The sequence below is a fragment of the Pholcus phalangioides genome, unplaced genomic scaffold (assembly GCF_987345545.1).
Source record: "Pholcus phalangioides strain wild (caught in Gottingen) unplaced genomic scaffold, Ppha-v1.0 ptg000041l_1, whole genome shotgun sequence".
Lineage (NCBI taxonomy): Eukaryota > Metazoa > Arthropoda > Arachnida > Araneae > Pholcidae > Pholcus > Pholcus phalangioides.
In genome coordinates, this window is record NW_028301627.1 from 246,753 (window position 1) to 274,085 (window position 27,333).

The window sequence follows — 27,333 nt, forward strand, 5'->3', positions numbered from 1 at the left end:
AAAAACTTTCCTGACACAGGGGTACAACAAAAAACGGCGACTTGACCGCAGCAAAAATTGCTACCGCAGGGAGTCCCCCATCGAGGGGTTAGCGCACCAACCTCTCGATGAGTATGAAAAACAAGCCTGCCGTTCGGAATCGGCAATAAATTGTAGGTCCCGGTCTAATTAGCCCTCGTGTGCAGAAAATGACCGTGGTGCGACAAAAATGATCAATGATTTAAATTGCACTCCTCTGTTGCCATTAACTTTTATTTTAATTTGAATAATTTTGATTTTTTTTTTTTTTAGTTGACTATTCTGTTTTCCATACTAATCTTTACTAGCATTTACCAGAATGGGTCATTTTTTGATTGACTCCTTGGTAAATTTTTTCTTTTTGTACTGTTATATGATAACAATAAATTTGATTTATATATATTAAAAAAAAAAAAACAAAAAAAAAACCATGTACATTAACTGCACATCTAAAGCACATGGCTGTGCCCGCTAATATATACTCTCTCTACCACTTATCCACAAAACTCCTCTGAAGAAGCATTTTACTTACCTCATCCCGAAATTTTGCAACTCTTTACCACCTGCTATCCTTAACATTACTAACTTATTACCTTTCAAAAGACACATGAAGCAATATCTTTTTTCAATCAATGACATCGAGAGTTTCTTTTGATTTGCCTATGCTCCTCAATCAGTTAAATTATGAATCTATTTGATCTTAAGCATTGCAACATTATATTGATTTATATTTGCATATACTTACCTGAAAATCATGCAATGTGTATTTCATAAAATTGCACTCCTTGCTGTTGCCAAAAACACTACAAATTATGTGAAAGTTTTGTTTTGACATTTGATTTATTTTATTTATTTATTTATTTTTTGAAACCCCCTCCCCATTTCGTGTGTGCGTGTGCCTATGCTCATCATCTGCCATTCCGAAATGTCGGTCTACAAATGTGCAGTTCGTAAAAGAACTTTCCATAACGTTGCCACGACATGAAGAAAGATTAAATGAAACATGAAAAGATGGAGGCAAGGGCGAGAGGCGTAAACATAGGCGTTCGCAGAATTTTCTCGAGGGGGGTGGTAATTTCAGATTTTTTTTCCCTTCTGAGGGTTATACGTTTTTTCCTTAAAATAACACTATAATCTTGGCTCAAGAGGGGAGGTTTGAACCCCAAACCCCCCTTTGCGTACGCCAATGGGTGTAAATACAGATATGTTCACTTGGTGTGTGTACTAGCATTATGCATAATACTAAATATATTTTTTGAGAATTTTTCATATATTAAAAAAAAGCCAAGAGGTAAGCGAAAGCAGTCCGACCCGGAGACTGTACCTAAACAGTTAGAAATATTTCCACTCATTGGAATGATGCCACCTCGCAGTCCAAAATTCGACTAAAATTCAATTCAATCCTAGTACAGGAAGGACAGAGTGGAGAAATTTCAGCAGTATTTGAAAAATGAGGCACTTACGGGGTTTATGTGAATAATTGCCTCGAGATCAGTGACTATTCCTCCTTGAAAAATATTTTCATTGAGAAGTTCATGTCCCCAGAAACAGTGACGTTCACTGATTTTAATTCTTGTACAATGGCTAATCTGAAAGAATACTTCCAGAAAAAGGTCGACAAGAAAGTTACAACTTACGGACAGCTTGATTATTTCTAGATTAACTGGCGGGCTACCAAAAAAATAAAGGCCATTTCTAGTCATAACACCCCCTACAGTACACACGAGTGGCTTGTAAATGCCTCCAAATTGAGCATTCAGGATCCACCTCAACAACAACAACAAAGAGTAGCTGATACCTCTTTTATTGTACGACCCCAAATCAGACAAACCTATCAACCCAGAGGAATTCAAAAATTTTCTACCTCAATTTCAACAATCTTTCAGACAATGGACACCACGTTCTTGACCACCTTACCCCCAGGGTCCTCAAGCCATTTTGCGACACAAATGAACGGACTTCCTACCAGCCCATGTAGGTTTTTTCAAAATCATGGCATTATAAATGCGTTTCACTGAGCACGCACATGCCATTTCAACCCGAACTACGTCCTACAGCAGAGTATTTCAGATCAAGGGATGGTTCTTGCCCCTGGCCAGGTCATCGAACCAATTGTCCCAAGACCTGAAAGCTCTAGTTGACTTTTTCAATTGCGCGCATACTAACTACAACAAATCTTTCCTAATTATAGCGGATTCCGGATCTACGGTATCACTAATCTCAATGAATATTATTGACACTATCTTCAATATTATTGATTAATCTACGAGACGAACTTGAAAATTGCTCACCTGTAGTCGTTAGCCAAACTGATGGTACCATTTCATTGATAAATAAAATTACTCTGACTATAACTATTGGTGAGATAACGAAACACGTCAAATTTTATGTGATTAATAATAATTTCCCATATGGTATTCTTGGACTTTCTCATCTCCATGATTTCAAAACAGTCATAAACTGTGCCAACAGGAAACTAACAAAAGAGAACTCTTTACGAAACCAGTTGGAGATGAGGTTACATCATTGCATATTAATCAGGAATTGTATTCGAATGAAGTATAAAATATGTGCAATAATGAATCGAAGTTGGAAAAACTATTGTATAACTATAATCATATATTTTCCCGAAATAAATATGATGTTGGTTGCTTGAGAATGGAACCCCAGCGAGTGTTCATGACCTCTGGCATTCCAGTCTCACTACGACCATATAGAGCAGTGATTCCCAACGTGGGCGATGCAATGTTCCAGGGGGGCGGTAGAAGCTACAAGTATAACATAGGATCCTGTGGGTTAGATTGCGTTGGAGGGGGCGATGGGAGATAAAAATTTCTAAAGAAGGGGGCGATAAGACAAAAACGGTTGGGAAACTATGATATAGAGTATCTATACTAGATGAGAAAGATATCAATTTTCTCAGATAACTGAGCTTCTAAAACACAATATTATAAAAGAAAGCTGTAGCCCATATTCTGCACTTGTCACATTAGCATACAAACCTGGAGAAGGTAAAACGCGTTTTTGTGTCGACTTCAGAAAGTTAAACGAAATAACAAAATCAGATGCTTAACCTCTGCCTCGAATTGATTCCTTGCTCGACAAATTGAGCTTTGCAAAGATATTCTCCACTTTGGATTTAGCATTGGGTTACTGGCACATTTTCAAGACACCCTGATGATACTAAAAAATTGGCATTCACTACAAATTCAGGCCTATATGAGTGGTGTAGATTACCTTTTGGATGGAAGAATGAACCTAGGATTTTTCAACGCATCATTCGAAGAATTTTGGCTAAACATAAAATTAATTTTGCCATAAATTACTTTGATGACATAATCATATTTTCTTCCTCAGTAGAAGAACATTTGAGGCACCTTAAAATTCTATTCAAAATTTGTGAGGAGGAACAAATTTAAAATGAAAAATATCAAAATGTATTTTCGCACAGGCCAATATTGACTTTTTAATATGCCATATTCATGGCGGTAAAATATCACTTAACGATGCAAACATTATTGCAATCCAAAAACTTCAGGCCCCACAAATGTGAAAGTTCTTTAGAGGTTTCTCGGAACTATTAATGTATATCATAAATTTATTCCAAACTATGCAAAGATCATATCTCCCTTAAATAAAATGTCAAAAAAAGATCAGGTTTGGAATTGGACTCCTGAATGTCAAAAAAGTTTTGAAAAATTTAAGCTAGCATTAGTTTCTAAACCTATATTGACCTTGTATAACCTTAGGTTTCCATGCCATTTAATTGTTAACGCTTCTCAAGATGCTGTTGGTGCTGTACTAAAACAAGAAACCCCCGATGGCAATCTATATCCAATTGCATTTCATTCTAGAACACTTAAAGACTATGAAAGAAATTATGCCATCACAGAATTGAAATGTTTAGCTATTGTTGATGCTTTAGATAAATTACATCACTATTTACATGGCTTGGTTTGGCTTAAAAAGGTTAAGCATTTAACGGAAATAATCTTTAGATGGTCATTTAAATTCAGCATGTATGATTGTACCATTAAATATAAACCAGGCACCACCAACATCGAAGCTGACATGTTATCTCGCAATTCAGTTTGTCATTTTGTAAAAGAGGCCAAGCACCTTCTGAATTTGGAAGTAATCAAGACCCAATAGAAGCTGAATAATGTCGATAATAAAAAATATCATAACATCAATGATGTAATAATTTGTAAGAGAGAGGGTTTCAATAAAATTTTAGTCCCCTTTTCATTAAGAAAAACCATTTTTGAAAATGCGCATGAACAATTCGGTCATCTAGACGTTCAGAAAACGTTAAATTTAATCAGCCCCATCTACTATTGGCCTAATATAACTATTGACGTTCAAAATTTTGTAAAACATTGTGAAACATGTCAGCTCAACAAGAAATGTCATCAGAAAAGATTTGGTTTATTAGCTTCAGTACCCTCAGCTTTGACATTGTCTCCATTGACACAATTGGAGGTTTTGGCCACTATAATTCCACAAAGAGATATTTGCATATCGCTATCTAGATATATTTGGACCTTTACTTACTTCAAAAAAAAAAAAGAAAAAGAAAATACAGATACCTACATAAACTGCTTGAACCAAATATTTCAGGTACAAGTGCCAAAAAATATACTCATTGATCGAAATGGTGCTTTCACCTCAAAAAGATTCAAGAAATTTTTACGACATCATAACGTGAAACAACTATTAACATCAGCTTATCATCCACTGACAAATTGCGGTAAATCAATCCTTAGTAAATCGTCTCAAATGCAAAGTAAACACTTCAGCTTCAAACTACCCTTGGACGAGATATCTTGATCAAGTCACCCAAGAGTACAATAACACTCCACATTCGGTTACTCAATTTTCTCCAGCTTACCTGCTATATGGAATAGTCCCCTATGATCCTCCATTAGGGAATAGAGAGCTATATCCGCCCCTAGTTATATCCGACGTTGTTTACCTTGATTTCCAGAAGGCATTCGATCGGGTCCAACATGGCAAACTCTTGAAGCGTTTACACGAGATTGGAATAGGGGGCAACTTGCTGAATTGGATAGAATCGTGGTTAAGAGATAGGTCGCAACGAGTTATGTTGAACGGGGAATTCTCTGGTTGGACAGACGTCACAAGTGGAGTTCCTCAGGGAAGCGTCCTAGGCCCCATACTTTTTTCACTTTTTATCGACAAACTCGATCAGGGTATCGATGGAATTACTAGCAAATTCGCAGATGATGTGAAGCTAATGGGGGTAATCGGGAATGAAAGCGATAGGGAGTTGCTCCAGACCAACTTAAACAAGATTGCAGCATGGGCAAATGAATGGGGGATGACGTTTAGCGTAGATAAGTGCATGGTCGCTCATTTTGGTTCGAACAACCCATGGTTATCTTACGAGTTGAATGGTGTCACTATCCCGGATGTAACTAGAGTCACCGATTTGGGAATTCTCATTGACGAGCGACTTAAGTTTTCTGAACATTGTTCAGCGGTTGTCAAAAAAGCGAATAGAATGCTTGGTATCATTTTCAAAAAGGTCTCTTCGCGTTCTCCTAAAGTCATTCTTCCGCTTTTTCGAGGCTTAGTTCGTCCTGGACTGGAGTATGCTGTAAGGTTTTGGAGACCATACCTACAGAGGGACATAGACTTGATTAAAGGGGTGCAGAGAAGAGCTACGCGTGTCCTTATTGGCACACAGGGCTTGAGTTATGAAGAGAGACTTCATTTTTTGAATATGTTTACATTGGATGAACGCAGGTGTCGAGGAGATATGATCGAAGTGTTCAAAATTTTCAATGGGATGGATAGGATGGACCATGAACTTTTAGTACACCGCCAATCAACTGCTTTTACAAGGGGACACCAGTATCGATTGGTGAGGGACAATGAAAGGTTATGGTGTCGCAGGGAATTTTTCTCTAATAGGGTTGTTAATAAATGGAATAGCTTACCCCCGGAGGTAGTAAATTGTAACACAATTGACACGTTTAAAAAGAAATACGATAAACATGTTGGGGTAAATCGAGAAGCTCTATCCATTCTTAGAATAAGACAACCATAAGTATTCTTTATGGGCATTGTATAATATTTTATCATGTGTATATATTGTTTATAATTTGTGTTAATTGCATTTTTAATGGGGTTGCTGTATTTTTGAAACATATGACATCCATATTTTTATGGGCATCTTTTTATCAGCCACCTCGTTGGGCATTTTGCCTGTTGTGGCGTTGTATTTGTATTAGAGGAAGCTAGGAAATTAGCCATAGCTAGAACTGTGGAGTTTCATAAGAAAAACGAAAAAGATATGATGCTCGTTTTCAACCTGTCCCTTTTCAACCCCGCGAAATTGTGAAATATAAGCGAGTTCCAGTATCCAAGGGCGTAGCGGAAGGGACGACGACTTGGGAGGTCAGGTCCCCCGAAATGTGAGAAAATGAGCGGAAAAAGGTAAAAAGATGGCCAAATCTATTGTTCTATCACTTTGCCCCCCCCGAAATGGAAGTGGTTACCCTCCGAACAAAATTTCTGGCTACGCCCCTGCCAGTATCCTAATACTCGTAAGCTTTCCTCACCCTTTTCAGGTCCATACTCTATAGTAAAAAAAGTATCTGATGTGAATTTTGAAATTAATCGTCCAAACGCTCTTTTACTAAAAAGTCATCTGAAATTGTACATTCCAGTAAGTTGAGATACTTTTTGCCTCATGTAATCTCAAATTATCCCATGAATAGAGTAACATATCATCATGTTTATCTCCTCAGTGGAGAGATTTTGATTCTCTAAACTTTTACACATTACAAACGGATTCACTTATGTGAGATGAGTAGTCATAAGTGATATTGTTTATATTTTTGATGTATGATGTTCACATTGATTTTTGACGTATTATTACATTTTGTGTATAATTGATTACAGAAGTATTTTTATCCAAGTGGAGTATTGTTTGGATTTTCCCAAAAACACTATGGGCAAAGATATATGATTAAATTCATTATTTTTGAATATGTATATTATTCAATCAGAGCTTATTTTGAATGTATGATATTGTTTTTAGTATAATATTATTGTATTTTGCACACACCTGACCAAACTCGAATTTTAAACACTTCAAATTCTCAAGGTTAATATGTTTCCTACTTCCATACTCTCAAGCTCTGCGTTTGGGTACGCCGGCTCCCGAACTCTGATCTTGAGAGGGGGGTATATGTGATTATATTCTTAAATTTAATATATCACATTTGAAATTGTCCTTTGTTCTTGGCTATTTGTCTCCGAGCTAGGGCCGTCGTAAGCGTATCATGGGCACCCCGGGCCAAGTGGTTTTTAGTAGGCCGTACCTGGTAAATCCTAGAAAATTTCAACGGGATATGATTTTTGTGAGGGCCCTCTTCTCTTCAGGCCCCCGGGCCGTACCTGGGTGGGCCCATGCGTTAAGACGGCACTACTTGGAGCAGGTGTTCGACGACCTTGTCCCCACTGTCTGTTCCTTTCCGATGCATACCTCTCCAAGCTGCAGCTGCCCTTTTTAGCCAATCACAATTAGTTAATCCACCTGCCTCTCGTACGCCTACATTTTCACATCTATCCTTTATCGAGATATGTACGTTATGTAATTCCCTTTTACTACAGTCACCATGAAATAAAGTCAACCACCGCCTGCTGCTCCTGATATCGCTGGTCTTTTGCTTCAACCTACTTCACGTCAATTATCAAAATGTGTGAATGTGACACACACACACACATATATATTCTAAAACCAACACCCCCCCACCCCCTCCCAAATGACGGGCCTGCTTCCAAATATAAAACTTGCAAATCGAGTGAATATCCTCTCGCGGGGAATCAAGTCTTACGGGTGTGTTATGCAAGCTGTGGCGAGTTATTCTGAAGAAAAGCCGGCTAGCATTACCATCTGGAAGTGTGGGAAAACCACAGAAAACCAACTTCAGCTGTCTATGCCACTCTACTGGAGTTTGAAGGTAAAACGCGTTTATATTAAAAGAAGAAGATCTCGAAATAGAATTCGTGGTTTTTCAGGCGGCTCACCTAGCAGAATCCTGACCGTCATGACTGCTCTGCTGGTTGCTCGTCAAATCGGAGGACTCATCTTCCCGGTTATCTACGGTAGTTGTTGACACAAGGTTTCCAGGATTGCCATCGGCTCTTGCTGCTGGTCTAGTAGAGGATGAAGCTGGTGCGGCTGACGTGGAACTTGCAGCCGTAGCAGCACAATAACGAGAGCATGTTGCGCACCGACGCGAGGATGCAGCTGGGATGCGGACGAACTTATTCAAAGTTTGCTGATAGTTGCTGATTGCAGCTACAGTAGCGCTGGAGTCGGCGTCAGCGTAAGCACGAAAATAGTCAATTCTGGGAAAAAAGAAAAAGTGATTTTCATTTCAAGTGATCAGGATGTGAGAGATCCGCGTCACATCAGAAGGAATCAAAGTGAAATATACCTGGTGGATCTGCCTCCGTTGCTGGGATTCACAATAGGAGAGATTCTAGCAGGGACTACAATGGGATTCTCACCCATCCTCCAACGAGGCACAGCCAGGTTCATGTTGGAATTATCGAACGGACCTTGCTGATCTCCAGGAATATCGGAGGCACCAGTAGTGGCCAAATATGAGTACCTGGGACTCAACGTAGGAAAAAACGACGGATGTTCGTGACTCTGGAAAGGAAGTTGAAAGCATTTAGATTCTATAAAAATTATCTCTGGCTGGTTATTTCTCATTGAGATGACTTCGTTTTAGATCATGGGTGGGGATACAAACTTCGATCCCTAGGCCCATTCGAAATACTTATCCGACAAATAAGAATCCGCGAATTAATTTAAAAACAGAAACCAATCATCTGTATACGAAATTTTGTTTGTATATGATATTATTCAGCTTCGATACAAATACAAATGTCACAATAGGTGAATTTCCCACCGAGGTGGATGAAAGAACATGCCCATAAAAAAAATATGGATGTCCAACATAGCAAAAATACAGCAACCCAATATAAAGCCATATATCACAAAAAGAAACTAATAATTAATACTATATCATAGCTGCCAAGTCTCCTGAATTTTCCGAACTCCTCCTCGGGAGGTCAGAATTTTCTTGACCTCCCGAATTTTTACGAAAATCACAAAAAATCCCTTATTGTCAGTAAAAATTCCCTACTTCATTTAAAAAGAATCCCCGCGTCTGAAAACAATCCCTAAGGAATTTCTACTCTGTTTTTTCCCCTTTCGAAATGACGTCACACGTCGTAAATGGGGGAATAGTGGGAAATTTCCTTTTTAAGGAAGTTTTACAAACCCTCTGATGGTAACAAGAAAAGTTGTTTGTTTTATCGTGCAGGGAAATAAATAGCTTAGCAGCCATTAGTCCTGGATAATAATTGAAGATTATAGTGACGCACCTGTGGTCAGTGCCGTCTTAACGCATCGGCACACCCGGGCACGGCCCGGGGGCCTAAGGAGAAGAGGGACTCCGATTGAAATTTTCTATAATTTGCAAGCTAGGGCCTCAGAAAAACCAGTTGGTCCGGGGGCCCATGATGCTTTTAAGACTGCCCTGCCTGTGGTCAAAACTTCCTATTTTGTTGAAGTTGCGTACGCGCGGTAACAAAACATGAATACTGTTGCTTTCATCAAACGTTCCAGAACAGGGCCGACGTTTTCTTTTTGTGCACAGTTGTGTTACAGACGAAAGCATCGGCCATGGTGGAGTGATGATGAGCCAAGACTGACATCATCATCCACGTGAAATCAAAAAACATCAAACAAGTGTCACAAAAAGTCATTGTTCTTCAAAAATTGATGCTTTTTTCCCTTCATCATCCGATGATTTTGGGGTCATTCGCGTAGAATGTTTGTCCATATCGTTTCTGATTGAACACAATATATATATATTTTTTTTACATCACCATTGAAGTTTTGGCCTCCAATTTCACTTGTTTTTTTTTTGCGTAGGGATTTTATTGTATGTAAAATCCTTATTTTATTTGACTTCAATTTTTGAGTAGGGATTTTATTTCCTACGCTTTAACTTTTATGAGTGGGAAATCCCTATTTTATTTGAAAAAATCCCTTTTGCATTTATTAGGGAGTGGTTTTAGTATAAATATACGGGTCCGCGCGAAAATCCCCCAAATTTTCATTTTCAAAAGTTGGCAGCTATGCTATATAATACACTGCCCATAAAAAAGGCCATGCTTGTCTTAACTAAGTATGAATAGAGAGAAATAGATGGCTTTTTCTCAGCCCATGATATTAAGGAAACATTTATTTTCTGGATATTATGCTGAGGTGAACTCGGAAAGAAAAGTCATCTTGTCTCCGCCGGGCCCTGAATGTAAGAGGGCCTGGGTTCGTGTCCCGGCGGAGACTTTTCTTTCCGAGTTCACCTCAGCATTATATCCAGAAAATAAATGTTTCCCTGATAAGTATGGATAGCCTGTCAATTTATTCCACCATGTCTATCATACTTCTTTTTTGAACGTATGAATTGTGTTAGAATTCAAGACCACCGGAGGTGAGCTATTCCATTTATTTACAACCCTATTGGATAAAAAGTTGCCTGCGACACCACAACCTGGAGTTGTCCTTTACTAATCGATATTGATGTCCCCTTGTCGAAGCAGTTGATTGACGGTTGTATGAATAACTCATGGTCCAACCTATCCATTCTGTTGAAAATTTAAAAAACTTCGATCATATCACCCCGACACCTGCATTCATCCAATGTAAACATATTAAAAAAATGAAGTCTCTCTTCATAACTCAAGCCCTGTCTGCCTACAAGGACACACGTAGCTCTTCTCTGCACCCCTTCAACCAAGTCTATGTCCCTCCGTAGGTATGATCTCCAAAACCTTACAGCATACTCCAGTCCAGGACAAACTAAGCCTCGTAAAAGCGGAAGAATGACTTGAAGGAAAAAGCAAAGATACTAGAAGATGCTATTCAGCTTTGACTGTGTCCTCGAAGAAGTTATTCAGCTACACGGTCCTAGAAAAATCAATTCAGCCCTGATTTGTCGATTAAGTTGTTTAACTGTTTAACTTCTTCATAGTAACCCATGAAGTTATTTCATTTCTACACGTTTCCTGGAAGAAGTAACGCAGCCTTTACGCGTTCCTATGAAGTTATTTATTTTCTACGTGGCTCTCTACGAAGAAATTAAGCTTTTATACGACTGGGAGAACAGAAAATTTGTGCACCCATGGTAGTCATGTTTCAAGCACCCGACATACAGGGTGATCCAAAAATCCCTACACATTTCAAACTGTTAATGAACATTGAATAAATCGCCCTACTAGTTCGCGGTTTGCATCAAAAACCATGTCATGAGTTCGGATTCTATTTAGCAATGGGGAAGAATAATTAGTTGATTTCTACTCGATACGAGGGTGTTTTCAATAACATAGATTTGCGGATGAAATCACCGTTAAAAACAGCTGTCCCATCAACAAAACATGCTTTTTATGTGATTTTCTAGAGTGCGAGACACTTTGGGACGTCAGATATTGTGAAAGGGTGTCCGTGATGAAGAAATCCTACATCGTTCTCGCTAGTTTTATTTCTTGAAAGCAAACCAAAGAATGAGATGACACCTGTAGATGACGGCTAGTAGTCGGATATTTTGGGGGAACACAGATTTCCAAAAATATACCGCCATCTTTCGGTGATGAAATGTAGTCAAGTACATGCAGGGCCATAACTAGGATTTTTGACGCAAGGGCAAACCTGATTTTCTCGCCCCCACCAATATAAAGTTCGATTTTTATGTAATGGTGTTCTTTGTTTCTTTCTAAAACTTGCCACCCCTAAACTTTTCCACCCGGGGCAATCGCCCTCTCTGCCCCCCCCCCCCCCAGTTCCGGCATCGAGTACATGTACTATTTACAATTAGTAAAATATTGCACCTGCATTGAAAACTTTTATTTTTGTTTATCAAATTATTTCTCACATTATCTGTATACCTATGCAGTACAAAAATAACGATGCTCTATCAACGCAACATTTACGTAAATAGTTTGAGCAGTGAGTCATTTAAGTTTGGCAGTTGCCATCGGCAATAATTTTTTGCAAATTGTGAAAATTCATACTCTTCTTCCAATATCACAGGTTTGAACTCTGACAAAATTTGAGCCCATTTTCTGGCACATTCACAAAATTCTGGACCTGAAAAACGGGCCTTCACTAGATAAAAATTAATGAAACCAAAAATTTTTTTTTTTTTTTTGTAGATTAACTTCTAAATCTATACTTCGCTTCCTGTAAAACTACTTATTTTTCACAAAATTAATGATCCTTTTTACAAAAATAAGGGAAATTGTCACAAAAACAGGACCCTACAAAAAAGTCTGTATAGACACCCGATATTATACTCGAATTTAAATACATTTGTATACATTTCTATGATAAAATTAAAAAATATATATATATTTTTATTCAAATATATTCTAACGTAGAAGATATAACAGATTTAAACGGTAGTAAATTTAAAAGAAAGATGGCAGCATGAGTACCCGCGGTGCTTTTTTTGCGTGCCCAAAATTTGATTGTATGAGTGATCTTACATAGGAGTGCCTGAGTGATTGACCGTATCAGTGGCCAAGTGAGTGATTAACTGTATGAGGGACCGAGTGATTGACCACATGAGTGACTATCATTCATACGGTCCCAGCAGGCAAAATGTCACAGAGTAAACGTCTAACTCACTCGATCACTCATTCGGTCAGGGCAGGTGAAATGTTGGGGCAATTGTCCAGCTCACTTGATCACTCATGGTCACTCACTGGGTCGTTCACATGCTCTGGGCTTTCGTTAAAATGAGATTTCCGCTATAACGGTATTGGCTACAACGGGATTCGAATGTATTACACATAGAAGCTTGAATTTTTTTTTCTTGTTGGCCTCCAGTAGAGACAGGTGAAACAACTTTCTAATTTGGTTTTTGAGTTCACGGCATCATATAAAAAGTTAATTTTTATATTTTAATAACTATACCAACTCTTGGAACACGAATAATGTATATGGGTTCTTCCCGTCATTTTTCTTTCGATATTTTAATTTTTCTTACAAAAATATTCTAAAAATTTGATATACCTGTGGGGGTGATGAGCAGCACCTCCTAGAGATAGAAGGCATCAGCAAGTAGTCCATTTTCCCTCAGAATATTCAGGGGAAAAAAAATTCCCTATATGCTCTTGCCAGTATCATCATTGTGCGGAAAAGAAATGATCTTGCTCAGAATTGGGGATTTCTATGCCCCACATCCAATCACCATGAGGTATTTGTGAGTCTACCAGGAAGATTCTACGCCAAAATAAGAATAAACGAAATAGGATGCTGTGGTTCAAAATGTGGAAAACTTTTTTTATATTGCCGCTGTGGTGGTCGAGTGGTTATAGTGACGGACTCGCGATGCGAGGATCCGGGTTCGAACTCCACAGTGGTGGTCGGCTGAAGTTGGTTTTCTGTGGTTCCCAACTTCAAGGCACAAATGCGAGCCGATCTCCCCGTTGAAAAGTCTCGCCACAGAGAGCAACAGTCCTACAACGATAAATCATTCAATCATTAAACTTCACTCATAGTTAGAAAAACTGGTGGCAGATGGCAGCACTACACATAACAAGCATTACAGAGAAACAACAAAACTTCACGTCAGGTTTCACTACACTTACACGCACATTCCCGCATGTACCGATTCGTTGGGGGGTTCCGCGGGGGCGGCGGGGTGTGGGCGCGGGAAGGGGGTGTGGTGTAGTAGTAGTAGGTAGGGCCTCCAAAAAAAATGGCTCGGGGATCCATGATGTTCTTAAGTCAGCCACCTCGTTGGGCAATTTGCCTGTTGTGGCGTTGTATTTGTATATTTGTATTTGTAAAATGAGCATAATAACCTCTACTAACCATCCCCTTTCTTTCTTCCTCCTCTGGTTCTTATACTACCGAAGGGTAGCTCATCAGCACCTCCTAGAGATAGAAGGCCTCCGCAGTCTGCTTGTGACGTCAGTAAATACACTATTTTCCCTCAGAATATTCAGGGAAAAATAATTCCCTGCGCGTGCCAGTATCATCGTCGTGAGAAAAAGAAATGATCGGGCTCAGAAATGGCAAATCTATGCCCCATATTCAATCACTATGCGGTATTTGTGAGCCAATAAGGAAGATTCTGCGCCAAAATAAGAAGAAACGAAATAAGATGCTGTGTTTCAAAATGTGGCGAACTTGCTAGGTAGTCTGAATGACGTTTATGGCAAACAGTGACAGTGCAGAGTAGAGTGGAACGAAAAAACAAAATTTCGAAATTGGCATTGTAATAGAATTTAAAATATGCCTTTATGTGAGGAAATGCCATTCCTAATTTTTTTCCCCAAAATTCAAACTTCTTGAGGTTCCTCATCGCCCCTGAAGTTTTACGCACGTGTGGAATTCTGTAACATGACACCGCGAAGGAGGCTTTCCTATTCCCCTGAACACGTGATTCATTCGTTGACCTCGATGTTTTTCCTTGTTTTCAGTATTCATTTGCAATCTTACCCCTTAACTGAGAGGGTGTATAGTAATCAAAATGATGACCAGAAGCTTTTATTATTGTGACATTTTAGGAAATCCCAAAGAGTTGGATTCTCGGGTTTCGCCTACCTATGGCGATGTTAAGCTTTGTTATTTGCCGACTCAATGCAATATGAAGGCACAACAATCAAGAAAAGATCCAGCTATTGCAGACATTCTTGAAATTATCGTGCCAAAGATAGAAAATATTTGGAAAACTTCTTCAATTCCTACGGTTTCCCACCAATGGATATGCAAAATTTTTGCAAGACTTTTACTGTAAATACAAGAATCTTCAGAAAAATATGAAAGCAAGGAAAGATTCTCAAACTTTCAAGTTGAACGTGAAATCTTTTCAGTGCGAAGCACGGAAATTGTTCGACATTGCAGCACGCAAAGGTCCCAAATTTAGAGCGAGATTTCTTGCAAGATCAAAGAAGTACACGCAAGATTGCCATTGGTCGAGTAGATGTCCTAACAACCAAGAAATTGAAAATAATGAACAAGGAAAATGTAAATGGTATCCCGTTTGAAGTCATCTTAAGAAGAAGAAACGGCGGAAACTAGTTCATCAACCACTGAAAACTCATCTATATCCTACGATTCTGAGGAAAGTGATCTATATGAGCCAAAACACAATTTACCGCTGAAGTTAGCATTTCCATCTACCAGTACTGAAGCTGGTCCATCAATCGGTGCCGAAGCAAGTACTTCATTTGCTATTGAAGTTCTACCATCATCCTCTCAGATGAGAACTAAATTACCAAATGTTGCTCTTGCTTGTGATAGAACTGGTGTGTCTGATCGATCAGCTGCAATTATTGCGAATGCTGTGCTGGAAGATGTTGGGTTATTGACGAAGGAGAAGCGAAATATGACAATAGACTGGATGAAAATAAGGCGTAAAAGAGCATCACAGAGAGTTCTTTTTGCAAGATAAAATTCCTAGAACAAATGTGCAAGGAATATATTTTGATGGTCGAAAAGACAAAACCTTAGCTAATGTCAAAGGTGGTGATTCTTTCCATAGAAGAGCCATATCTGAAGAACACGTAACCGTATTGCAGGAACCCGGGCCAATTTATCTCGGTCACACAACTCCAAGAAGCAGTAGAGCAAGGGATATAAAGTCATCAACCCTAGACTTTTTGAAGTAAGATTTTGATACGAAAGAATTGATGGCGATCGGATGCGACGGAACTGTTACCCATACTGGTTATAAAAATGGTGTTATCAGATTAATAGACAAAGAAATAGGCCAACCCTTGCAATGGCTTATTTGTCTTTTTCACTTCAATGTGTTACCTCTAAGGCATCTTTTGAAGCATCTAGATGGATGTTCCATCAGTCCACACGGGCTTCAAGGTGATATCGGAAAAAGTTTGAAAAATTGTGAAAGATTACCTATTGTGAAATTTAAACCAATCTCTAATAACCTTCCGATAATGGATAGTGACAACAGTGATTTTAAGTGCAGATCAGAGATATCTTGTGGAAATAGAACGGGCAAAGAACTGGGAATCAAGAGAATTCTGAAAATTAGTAATGAAGGATTATCAGAAGCAGAAATCCGTACATTCCATGTTCCGAAAATAAACTTTTCCGCTAAGCATTATTCGGAACTATGTGCATGGGATCAAGTGCGAGTGACTGAAACACCTATTATAAAAAATCAGGAAATGGACCCCCAAAAATGATCTGAATGTGCTTTTCCATCTATACCGAATTTTCCGTGTCACACACAAGCAGTTGAACGGTGCGTACGACTCGTAACTGAAGCATCTCTTGCTGTATCAACAACCAAAAGTCGCGAAGGCTTCATTCAAGCCAGAATAAAATCAAGGAGTACTCTTCCATCGTTTGAAAAAAAAAAACGGACTATTTTGCAAAAAAGTGAAATGTAATAACAGTGTGATAACAGAGGAAGCAATAGAGGCATTCTACTATTTTTTTTGTTTTTATAATTTGGAACATGGTTATAGTTTTGTCTCCCCCCCCCAAAAAAAAAGAGTTTATTATATATATATATATAATAAGCCTTATACATAATATGTTTAAAAAGATTTTTATAATGTGCACTTAGAAAAGTCTTTTTGCTCGACATTTAGGGTCCGTGAGGAACCTCAAGATATTAAAATATTTTCCTAGATTTTGGTACAACGTCTTAAAATCGTGAAAGGCATCTTTTGGATACTAAGGCAACATCAATTTCCAAAAAAAGTGAAAAAACACCCTTTTTCGTTCCACCCTAGTGCAGAGGCCTTCTAACTCTAGGAGGTGCTGATCTCATACGACACGCGACGGAAAGCGGCCAGAGAGGAAAGAAAAATACAGAGCTCTCTCTATGAAAAGTGCTGCCAAACCTTGACCATATGACCCGTATTTTACGGGACTTATTTTATATATCAATGCTTCCGAAAAAATTTTTCTTTTCTAATTTATTAAATTCGTTTAAAAAAATTAATTCAATGTTATTTAGTTAGTATCAAATCCATTTATGGAATTAAATTAATGACGTAATTTTCAGGGGGGCGTCCGCCTACGCGTCTCGTTCACTAGCCAACCCCTGGATGACCCAACCAGAGCCACCTATCCAATAAAATGTTGAACTAATTTACATTTTGATTGCAGATAAAATATGAATTTATGATATGAATTTTCGGTGCAAACCACACACTAGTATGAAAGTTTGCTTTATAAATGTGGTAGACGCTATAAATCTAACTAAAAAAACAAAAAAACAGTCACTAATTTTTGTGGTTGTTTACCCAGAGTTGCACAGGTGCTGCTGGTGCGGGGGGAAAGTACGCACCGATTGAAGTATTACCACTGGCCAACTGAGAATCTGAAAAGAGATAGGAAAAACTATGCATAAGAGGCGTCAAAAACAAATGCGTAGAAAATTAAAAAAAAAAGGTGGTTCATATAATTATCGTGTAATGTAGATATTTGGTGATTGGCGAGAAGGTCGCTGTGTGTTTCGTAGAACGGAATTCTGTATACATCAGAGTTTGCAAAATTTATTGCTACTGCAGTGGCTTCCCTGTAGCCCCCGAAATCTGCAACGATCGACCTCCTCGTTTTGACTCGCTTAACTCGACCTTCCTAAATGTGGACATATTTTTAGATATTGATGTTTTTCTTAAGAGCTTCCTAAATGTAGGTTTGGTTATTCCCCCACAAGGCTTAAATATAAGTAAGGACTGCCCACAACACCTCCCAACTTAAATGTGAACTCTCCACCCCAAACCTCTGTAATTACGACTCGTTTCCTGTCGGCTGAATAAATGCAGGTACCCGCCCCCCCTTCCCGGCCTGAATGTAGGTAAGACCACCTCCCGGTTTAAATATGAACTCACTTTACATTAGCTTCGTAAATATCGATTGGTTTTCTCAGAATCTCTTAAATATAGGTGAGCAACCCCATGGGGAAAGCCCTCCCTTCCCGCTATCCGGTCCGATCGTAGGTGAACCCCCCAATCTACTTCCTATCAGCTTCGTAAATGTGTACTTATCGCACATTCAAGTATGGACTTTTTTGTTCACAACTTACTAAATGTAGGTAAGGCCTCCCTCAATTTTAGGTGAACAACCCCACCTCCCGCTTAAATATGGACGAGTGACGTAAGGACTCTCACGAGCCTCGTAAATTTCGATTGCTTTCTTCATAGCTTCCTGAATACAGGTAAGCTACCTCCTCGATCTAAATATAAGGTAACGCTGCCCTCATCTACTCACCTCCTATGAGCTTCGTAAATGTAAACTATCCTCCTTCAGTTTTCTACACGAAGTCTCATTTTTCCCCCAGAGCTTCCTAAATATAGTTGCACCTCCCGATAACGGGCACTAAAGCTAACCCCCAGATATAAATGTAGGGAACTCCTCCATCTACTCACCTCCTATGAGCTTCGCAAATGTAAACTATCCTCCTTCAGTTTCCTACATGAAGGCTCACTTTCCCCCTGAGCTTCTAAATACAGTTGCACTTCCCAATAACGGGCACTCATCAAACTGAAATGTTTGTCCGCTGTTTAGACAAACCTGTCCAAAGCCATATCTACGGCATCATCAGCCCTTCGTAGTGTTCCGGAGGTCCCCTACCCTCTGGAAACACCTTTCACTTCACATGTACTTACTCTCGAAAATCATAGTCCCATATCTCATTATCATAGAATTCCCCCCCCCTTCCGGCTCTACTTGGTATGCCCCTGGCCCGGCTGTACCCATACGTTGAGACGTCCCAATGTCATCCAGAATCTTTAAATGTGGACTCGTTCACGGTGGGGTTCCTGAATGTGAAAGCTTCTCCCATGCACCTATTTCTATTCGATATTTCTATCTAAATAGAGTTTGAAAAAAGACATTACCGCATAGCTTTACGAAGCCAGAGGTTCTTATGCCCCCCCCCCCGTAGGCACGCCTTGAAAATAGGCAAATTTGAAAATACGCCGTTATTATAATTGGAGTAAGAACAATGCTCAACCGGGAAGTTGGAGCGTGTGTTTCAGTAATGAAATATGGTTATTACGTTCAAGATAACAATTTAAATAAGACTTTAGTCGACTCACACTTGTAAGGAGAGTAGCCTGCTGCACCAGTCGCAGAAGCAGACGGACCGTCGAAAGTGGAGAGGTTCAACGGTCCTTGACACTGGGTCGACAGGTGCAGCCCGACATCCTTTCGTCTCATCAACTCTGTGCTGCAGCGGTTCGGACACGGAACCATCTCGTACTTGCATTTCTTCTGGTGAGCTTCCGCCGAGTTCACTTGGAACGTTTCGGTGCATCCGGAATCCCTGTTGTGGCACCGGATGGTTTTCTTCTGGATGATGTTCTCGATCAGGTGAGGCGCTCGGCACAGCATATCGAAGAAGGTGTGAGCGCGACATACGGGGCAAATCGATGCGCGGGTGTGCAGCCACTGAAGAATGCAATCCCTGCAGAAGACGTGTCTGCAAGGAGTCAGGATTGGCTCGTTCAGCACTCGGAGGCATATCATGCAGATGAGATCCTCGTCCGGGGGAGACTCGTACAGCTCAGGGAGGAATGCCCATTCTGGAGGTGCCATCTTGATCATCTGCATCGGATGAAGATAATAAAGCATGAATGTAAGTGAAAATGGGGGTTTTCGTTCGATCATCTGTACCCTTGAATCGAAAATGGTTATTTTAGAGTTGGATTCCTGTACTCTGAAAAGAAGGGCAATATTCTCACAGGGTCCCCACTTCCCCACTGTCAACACATCTTCTATAGCAGAAAGCTTCCACTCGAAGCTTTTACGTCACTGAGGTCGTCCATTTTACCTGTAGCTATTGGATACAGCAGTCCGACGTATGCGAAATCTTTACTTTTTTTGCAGTATATTCAATGACTATAATTGAAATGGACGACTTCAGTGACGTCACGAGCTTCGCGCGGAGACTTTCTGATGTAGAAGGTGTTGCCACTGCCTTGTGTCAAATATGATTCTACATCCTCCCTGTAATGTGGATTTCCGTAATACACATTATCTATCAAATGTGTTCACAATTACAGCCGCAAAATTAAATTTGAATTCCACTTACTCCAGTGGCTCTGAAACCTTTGGCACTTAGTGATCATTCAGCACCGACACCTTTGCGCTAGAGATAATTCACCGACTGCTAGCTAAACCTATCGATCTTTTACCAGTGGTTCCCTCACCCTTAAAAATTTGCAGTGGTCCTTTGCGATCCCCAGTAATCATTTAGTCGTTGACTCTTTGTCCTTGCAACCGCTAAAAGTTTAAAACCGTTTAAAAAGTCCGTTTCGGGCAAAGAAACCGCTGTTCCTTTGTCCGAAGCAGTAATATAAGTTACCTTGATCAAGTGCTTCATGCAATTTGCCTTGTCCTAGCAGTTATACAAGGTGTCCTGTAAGTGATAACGTGGCCTTCATCTCACCAACCGTCCGTCGTAGTGGTTTGGTTTCAGTTTAAAATATGCTTAAAGGCGTTCATAAATTTACTCTATACCCGTTTTTGACAGTGAAAACACAGTGCGTCACAAAATAAAAAAATCTAAATTTTTAAACGGCCCCCTTGTCTTCTAATTTACAATTAGAAAGTTGTTATCCTGAATCTTCCAAGGCCAACAAGAAAAAAATTCCATGTTTCTAAGCGCAATATCCATCAAGATATTCGAATCCAAAAATCGGAGAAAAGTTATGAAAGAACACTCCTTTCTCCCGTTTTTACGCTGTTCTTTCCCAACTTTTCCCCGATTTTTTGAATCCAAATGCCTCAGCGAATATTGCACTTGGAAACTTCTTTTGGTGCCTTCAGGAAAGACAGGGCAACAACTTTATAACTTGAACTTAGAGGACAAGGGAGTTGTATAAGAATTAAGGTTTTAAATTTTGTGACACACTGTATTTTCACTCTCAAAACTGGCACAGTGTAATTTTTGAACATATTTTGAGCATTTTTGAAGCTGAAACCATACCCTCTACGACGTACGATTGGTAAGATAAAGGCCGCATTAGCACTTACAGGACAAGCCTGTATAAGTTACCATATCCTAGTGGTCGTGTCAGCCGTTTTGTCCTAGAGGTTGTACAAGTTCGCTTGTCCTTGCGATCACTCAAGTTCTCTTACTCTTGTGGTTATACAAATACCCTGGTCCTAGCGATCGTGTCAGTTCCCTTATCATACGGTTAGTAGTTCCCTTACAAGTTCCCTTGTCCGAACAGTCTTATTTGTTACCTTGTCTTAGCTGTTTTGAGAGTTTTTTTTGTTCCAGCGGTCACATAAGTTCCCTTTTCCCAATGGTCTTGTGAGTTTCCCTTTTCCTAGTGGTGATATAAGTTCCCCTGTCCTTGCAAGTTCTCTTTCCTCGCAGTTATATAAATTTCATTGTTCTTGTGTGCGGCTATATAACTTCCCTTGCTCATGCGATTATATAAGTTCCCTTGTTCTTGTGGTTAGAAAAGTTCCCTTGTCCTAGTGGTCGTGTTTGTTCCCATGTCTCAAGCTGTCATGTATCGACGACTCTCTTACCCAGTAACAACAGTTCAAACACTCAATAAAAGTTTAACTAGTACAGTCAAACCCCCCTTAGTGCATCACCTGGGTAATGCGTCACTCTGCTCACCGGATCATTTTTATGAAAGTACCCTTTCGAAAATTACCACTAAAATCAGAAACTCTTCGCACAATATACACGATAAAGTTCAACGTTTACTCTTACCACGTCAAAAATCTACCTAGCAATTCGAGAAGAAGACACTGTAGCCTCCATTCCCCCCCCCCCCCCCTTTAACTGCAAGCTTTTCACAAAATCTATCTTTCATCATTGGTCTACTTCTCATTTAGGAATGGTATATAGCGGCGTTTTTTTTTTCTTTGCGAGTTGCGGTTCTTGGGCAGCTTTTGCTGAAAAAGTGTCCATGGCAGAAATTCGCCATGGTTTTTGTTTTGTTTTTTTACACACAGGGGAAAAAAAACCGTTTAGGTTATAAGCCGCTCAATATATATATATATTTGTCGGTTTTTTGACTTTTTAAACAAATCTTAGCTGTACGATTGAAAAGCATCTGTTTCCCTGTGTTCGTCCTACTGTCGGAATGATCTCAAAATCTAAAAAAAGGTCGCTTACCACCTTTAAAGACAAAGCAACGTTATAGCGGAGGAATGTGAAAAATCAACCTATTAAGAAAATTGGGGCGCGGTATCCCGGTCGATAAGATACTCTCTTAAAGTACCAAAGGATGTTTAGAGGTGTCGCGAGTTCGATACCCGGTTCGTCCTTGTCAGAAAACTTTCCTGTGACACACAGGTACAACAAAAATAGGCGACTTGACCGCAGCAAAAAATTGCTACCGCAGGGAGTCCCCCATCGAGGGGTTAGCGGATACAAATACAACGCCACAACAGGCAAATTTCCCAACGAGGTGGCTGACTTAAGAACATCATGGATCCCCGAGCCATTTTTTGGAGGCCCTACCTACTACTACTACTACTACACCACACATGCACCCCGCCCCCCCCAACGAATCGGTACATGCGGGAATGTGCGTGTACGTGTAGTGAAACCTGACGTGAAGTTTTTTGTTTCTCTGTAATGCTTGTTATGTGTAGTGCTGCCATCTGCCACCAGTTTTTCTAACTATGAGTGAAGTGTTATGATTGAATGATTTATCGTTGTAGGACTGTTGCTCTCTGTGGCGAGACTTTTTAACGGGGAGATCGGCTCGCATTTGCGCCTTGAAGTTGGGAACCACAGAAAACCAACTTCAGCCGACCACCACTGTGGGGTTCGAACCCGGATCCTCGCATCGGGAGTCCGTCACTATAACCACTCCACTCGACCACCACAGCGGCCAACCTCTGGATGAGTATAAAAAAAACAAGCCTGCCATTCGGAATCGGCAATAAATTGTAGGTCCCGGTCTAATTAGCCCCCGTGTGCAGAAAATGGCCGTGGTGCGACAAAAATGATCAATTAAGATAATTTGCATAGAGACTGGAAAGAACAACAGACAGAGACTTCCAATTTCTATCTTCTTTGGAGAAAAGAATCACTTCTTGAGCTACGTCTTCAACACGAACAAAACTCGGCAGTGTTTTTTCTTTTCTTTTCAGTTAAAAAATAAACACGATTTTTTTTCCAAGCTCTCAAAAAGGTTATTTTACTTTCATTTATAATGTTCCAAAAGTATTAAACTACCATGCAAGCAACACCATCTGTAGAGCAAGGCCTCCGCGCGAAGCTTGTGACGTCAGTGAAGAAGGCCATTTCTCCTATTGCCATTGATGTACTGCAAAAAAAAGGTGGAGATATCGCATGCGTCGGCCTGCTATATCCGATGGCAATAGGTGAAATGGCCTTCTTCAGTGACGTTACGAGCTTCGTGCTTAGACCTTGTTCTACAGGTGGTGTTGATACAAGACGACAATACTTTGGTTTCCAAAAACATTTGGACAATTTTGCGAATTTTTAAGAATCGAAGAAGATAATATTTTGTGATATTTAAATGCGTAATCATGTAGCAAATAAACATTAATTGATTATAAAAAGCTTGAGTAATCGATTTTATGACTGAACGCGTTTGATTAACTGAAATATGGTATTTTCTGCATAAATACATCAATGGCGAGACAGGAATCTGCACGCCCATGGCTTACTCCGTTTAACGAGTCACTCCGCTTACGAGGTCATATTTCTGGTCTCTCAAGAGTGGCTCATTAACGAGGTTTGCCTTTACTAGAAGCTAATACTGGACGCAAATCGATAACTTCTGCTTGGTGTTTCGCACATTTTGACACCGCGTAGAAAATTCTTGAAATTGACTCGTATTCGCACCTCTCGGAGCTGGAAAGCCACAGAAAATCAATGTTAGCAGAACGTCCCACATCCCATTTGCCGAGTTTCATCATTTGGGTGGGGGGGGGGGGGCGGCAAATGAGAACAGTTTATGTTTCCGAACCAACTGGAAATCATTGAACCAAGTCGGAAACCCCCCCTACCCCCATAATTCAACTTTTTGGCCAGGGCCCTGCGTCGAACCCGGGTTCAGTATCAAGACATTCAAGATCAGGAAGAAAAAAAATAAACTATATTTACCTGCTAATTGTTCAGCAAAGCAAGTCAAGCAGCTTTCCTTGATCAGACGACGTTGCAAAATGGACTAGATGGGTGTAGAGCGCTTGAATTTATACAGCGGCGCGTGACAGGTGGTTGTTGCTTGGTCCCATTCTTCTTCTTAAAACGTTGGGAAGAAATGCTATTGACAAATAATCAAGATTGACGAAAGCGACTGTTAAGAGACATTTCTACATCGATCCAATCTCAAACAAAGGAAGAGTGGAATGAATTTCGCAACGGACGAATCAGGTACTGACACGTAGGTAGCTTTAGTTAATACTTGTCTCTTGGTGTTTCAGTTGTAGCGGCATATTTACGGGGGGGGGGTGACTAGTTCGGAAGGGCGACAAATTTGAGGAATGTGTGGCCGAAAAAAATATGAGAATGGGAGAAGGACGGCAAGAACTGTATAGCTCACTGTAAATCCACCCCTCCCCAGAGAGCGAATTATTACGTCAGTGAGTGACTGATAGTTGTTTGTGAGCATGTGAGTTAACAAAAGTGCGTGCAAGCATGTGAGTGAACAAAAGAGTAATCTAGAGTGCGAAGGACCAGGTCAGTGAGCGACTAAAAGTGTGACCTAAAGCATATGAATGATTAGAGAGATTGACCTAGAAAGTGAGGGACCGTGATCGTAAGCGACCACGAGAGTGAACCAGAGTGTGTGAGCTTGGGAATGACCAAAAGGTTATGCAAACGTGTGAGTGACCAAAAGAGTCACTTAGACATGAAGGCGTATTCACACAAAGCTGACCACACAAGGCTGTCATGCCATCACAGGCATGAATTTGCATTATTTTTATTTTATTTTCGTACTCGACTCCGATCGCAAAATTGACTCATATACCTCCCCCAAGAAAATGTGTGGTCGCTACAGAGAACGAGCGGTACCTTTTGTCGGCACAAAACGTCATTCAACTGTATACATCGCTCTCAAACTCGCAACAATCAACCAGACTGCATGTCTCCGCAGCAAATAGGGGTTGCCAACCTTCTACCAACTCAGGGCGCACTATCATCGCTAATTCAAGGCCAGGTCCATTGTACAGGCACGGCAAGAACCAGAAAGCACCGGTTACAGTGACCGCTACTGTACGAAAGGACAGTCACGTACACCAGCGGCGAGCTCAGTCTTGTACACTTGGCGACCTCGTCATCGCCAAGGTGTGAAAATGTGAAACCGGGCACCTAGCGTGAGCGGATTCAAGATGTGACGCTGTACCAACGAGGTGCTCCTATGTAATGAATTATTAAATGTGATTTTATATAAGTCTTGATAACCACACCGAGTTTCCGGAATGAAATTTTTCTTGGTATTTTTTTTGTCTTGCCATTTTACCTCTTCTCTCTTTTCAGGTATTCTTCACTCTGGTGACAAATCCATTTTTTTTATTTAACCTCACCATTTAACAGATTTCACCACACCGGCGATGAGCACATAGTTAGAAAAGAGTTCATATAGGAGGCGTGTACACATTTAGAGAAGATTCAGCGCATGGGAGACGAGCACACATTTTGAAATTATCGACCTCAAGCGAGCTCTGTACACATATAAGAAGCTCATCGAGACGAGTGCACATTTAGAAAGCTCATCGAGACGAGTGCACATTTAGAAAGCTCATCGAGACGAGTGCACATTTAGAAAGCTCATCGAGACGAGTGCACATTTAGAATGCTCATCGGAGACGATTACACGTTTGGAAACGGTTCAGCTCATCGGAGACGAGTATACATTTGGAAATGGTTCAGCTCATCGGAGATGATTAGACATTTATAGAAAAGATTAAGCTCATGAGAGGTGTTTTTACACAATTAGGAAAGATTAAGCCCACTGGAGGCGAGTACACATTTAGAAAAGAATAAGCTCATCGGAGACGAGTAGCCTGAACATTTAGAAATGGTTAAGCTCAATGAATATTTGCACGCATTTACAAAGCTCATCGGAGAGGCAGAGCCGTCTTAAGATCATCATGGGCCCCCGGCCAAATGTTTTTTCTGAGGCCCTATCTGGTAAATTCTAGTAAATTTTTTAATCAGATCTCATTTTTATGAGGCCCCGATCCCCATGTGCTAAGACGGCACTGGGGAGAGAAATACACATTTAGAAAGATTAAGCACATCGGAGATGAATATTCATTTAGAAAAATTAAGCTCATCGTGAGTAAGGGGAAATATAGAAAATGTTAAGCTCATTGGATTTGGGTACATATTTAGAAAATTATTAAGCTCATCGGCGATGAGTACGTAATTATAAAAGATTAAGTTCATGTGTGGGAGGGGTGTACACATTTGAGAAGATTAATGCATCGGAGGTGATGCGTTAGAAAGGTTAACGGAGACGAATACCCATTTGAAAAGGTCATCGGAGATGAATACACATTTAGGAAAATCATCGGAGACCAGCACACATTTAAAAAGGCCATCGGAGAAGAGTAAACATTTAGGAAAATCATCGGAGACGAGTACACATTTATAGAATGGTCATCGGAGACGAGTACACATTTATAGAATGGTCATCGGAGACGAGTACACATTTATAGAATGGTCATCGGAGACGAGTACACATTTATAGAATGGTCATCGGAGACGAGTACACATTTATAGAATGGTCATCGGAGACGAGTACACATTTATAGAATGGTCATCGGAGACGCATACACATTTGGACACATGGTTCATCTCCTTGGAGATGAGTACGAATTTAGAAAAAATTAAATTCATGAGAGGCGTGTCATCACGACCGTAGGGAGTGACCATAGCTCTTGCTCTGTAGTGATTATCTTTACACCGATTCGCACAGGATTCCACCACCCCCCCGTAACATTGTTAATTAATCGTAAATAATCACCAATTAACGATTAAACTTTCATTATGTCACAAATAATTGACGAATAGAAAAAAGATAATTGATCATTACAAAAACTCCGTTGGATTTATTGTAATCGCTAATTATAGTTAATTCATTGACGATTAATTGGTGATTTCACTTTTATTACATGTCAACGAATTAGGGGCCGTTCAAGTATTACGTAAGCAAATTGTAGCCATTTTTGACCCCCTCCCCCCTTGTCAGCAAAAGTAAGCAAAACTCTGACCCCCTCCCCACTTGTCAGCAAAATTTCGTGATCAGCTCTGACCT

At 40.1% G+C, this 27,333-nt stretch overlaps 1 protein-coding gene across 1 annotated transcript in view; it reads right to left on the reverse strand.

Annotated features, from left to right (window-relative positions):
- Positions 1-24,235, reverse strand: part of LOC149065010 (uncharacterized) — a 32,589-nt gene extending 8,354 nt beyond the window's left edge. Inside the window, exons 1-5 of the mRNA XM_089254467.1 lie at positions 24,174-24,235; positions 19,162-19,669; positions 17,362-17,438; positions 8,493-8,710; positions 8,080-8,403 (exon numbers count right to left, since the gene is read on the reverse strand). Coding sequence (XP_089110593.1) covers positions 8,080-8,403; positions 8,493-8,710; positions 17,362-17,438; positions 19,162-19,669 — 1,127 coding nt within the window. The 5' untranslated portion in view covers positions 24,174-24,235. The remainder of the gene's footprint in view (positions 1-8,079; positions 8,404-8,492; positions 8,711-17,361; positions 17,439-19,161; positions 19,670-24,173) is intronic.
- Positions 24,236-27,333: the final 3,098 nt, after the last annotated feature.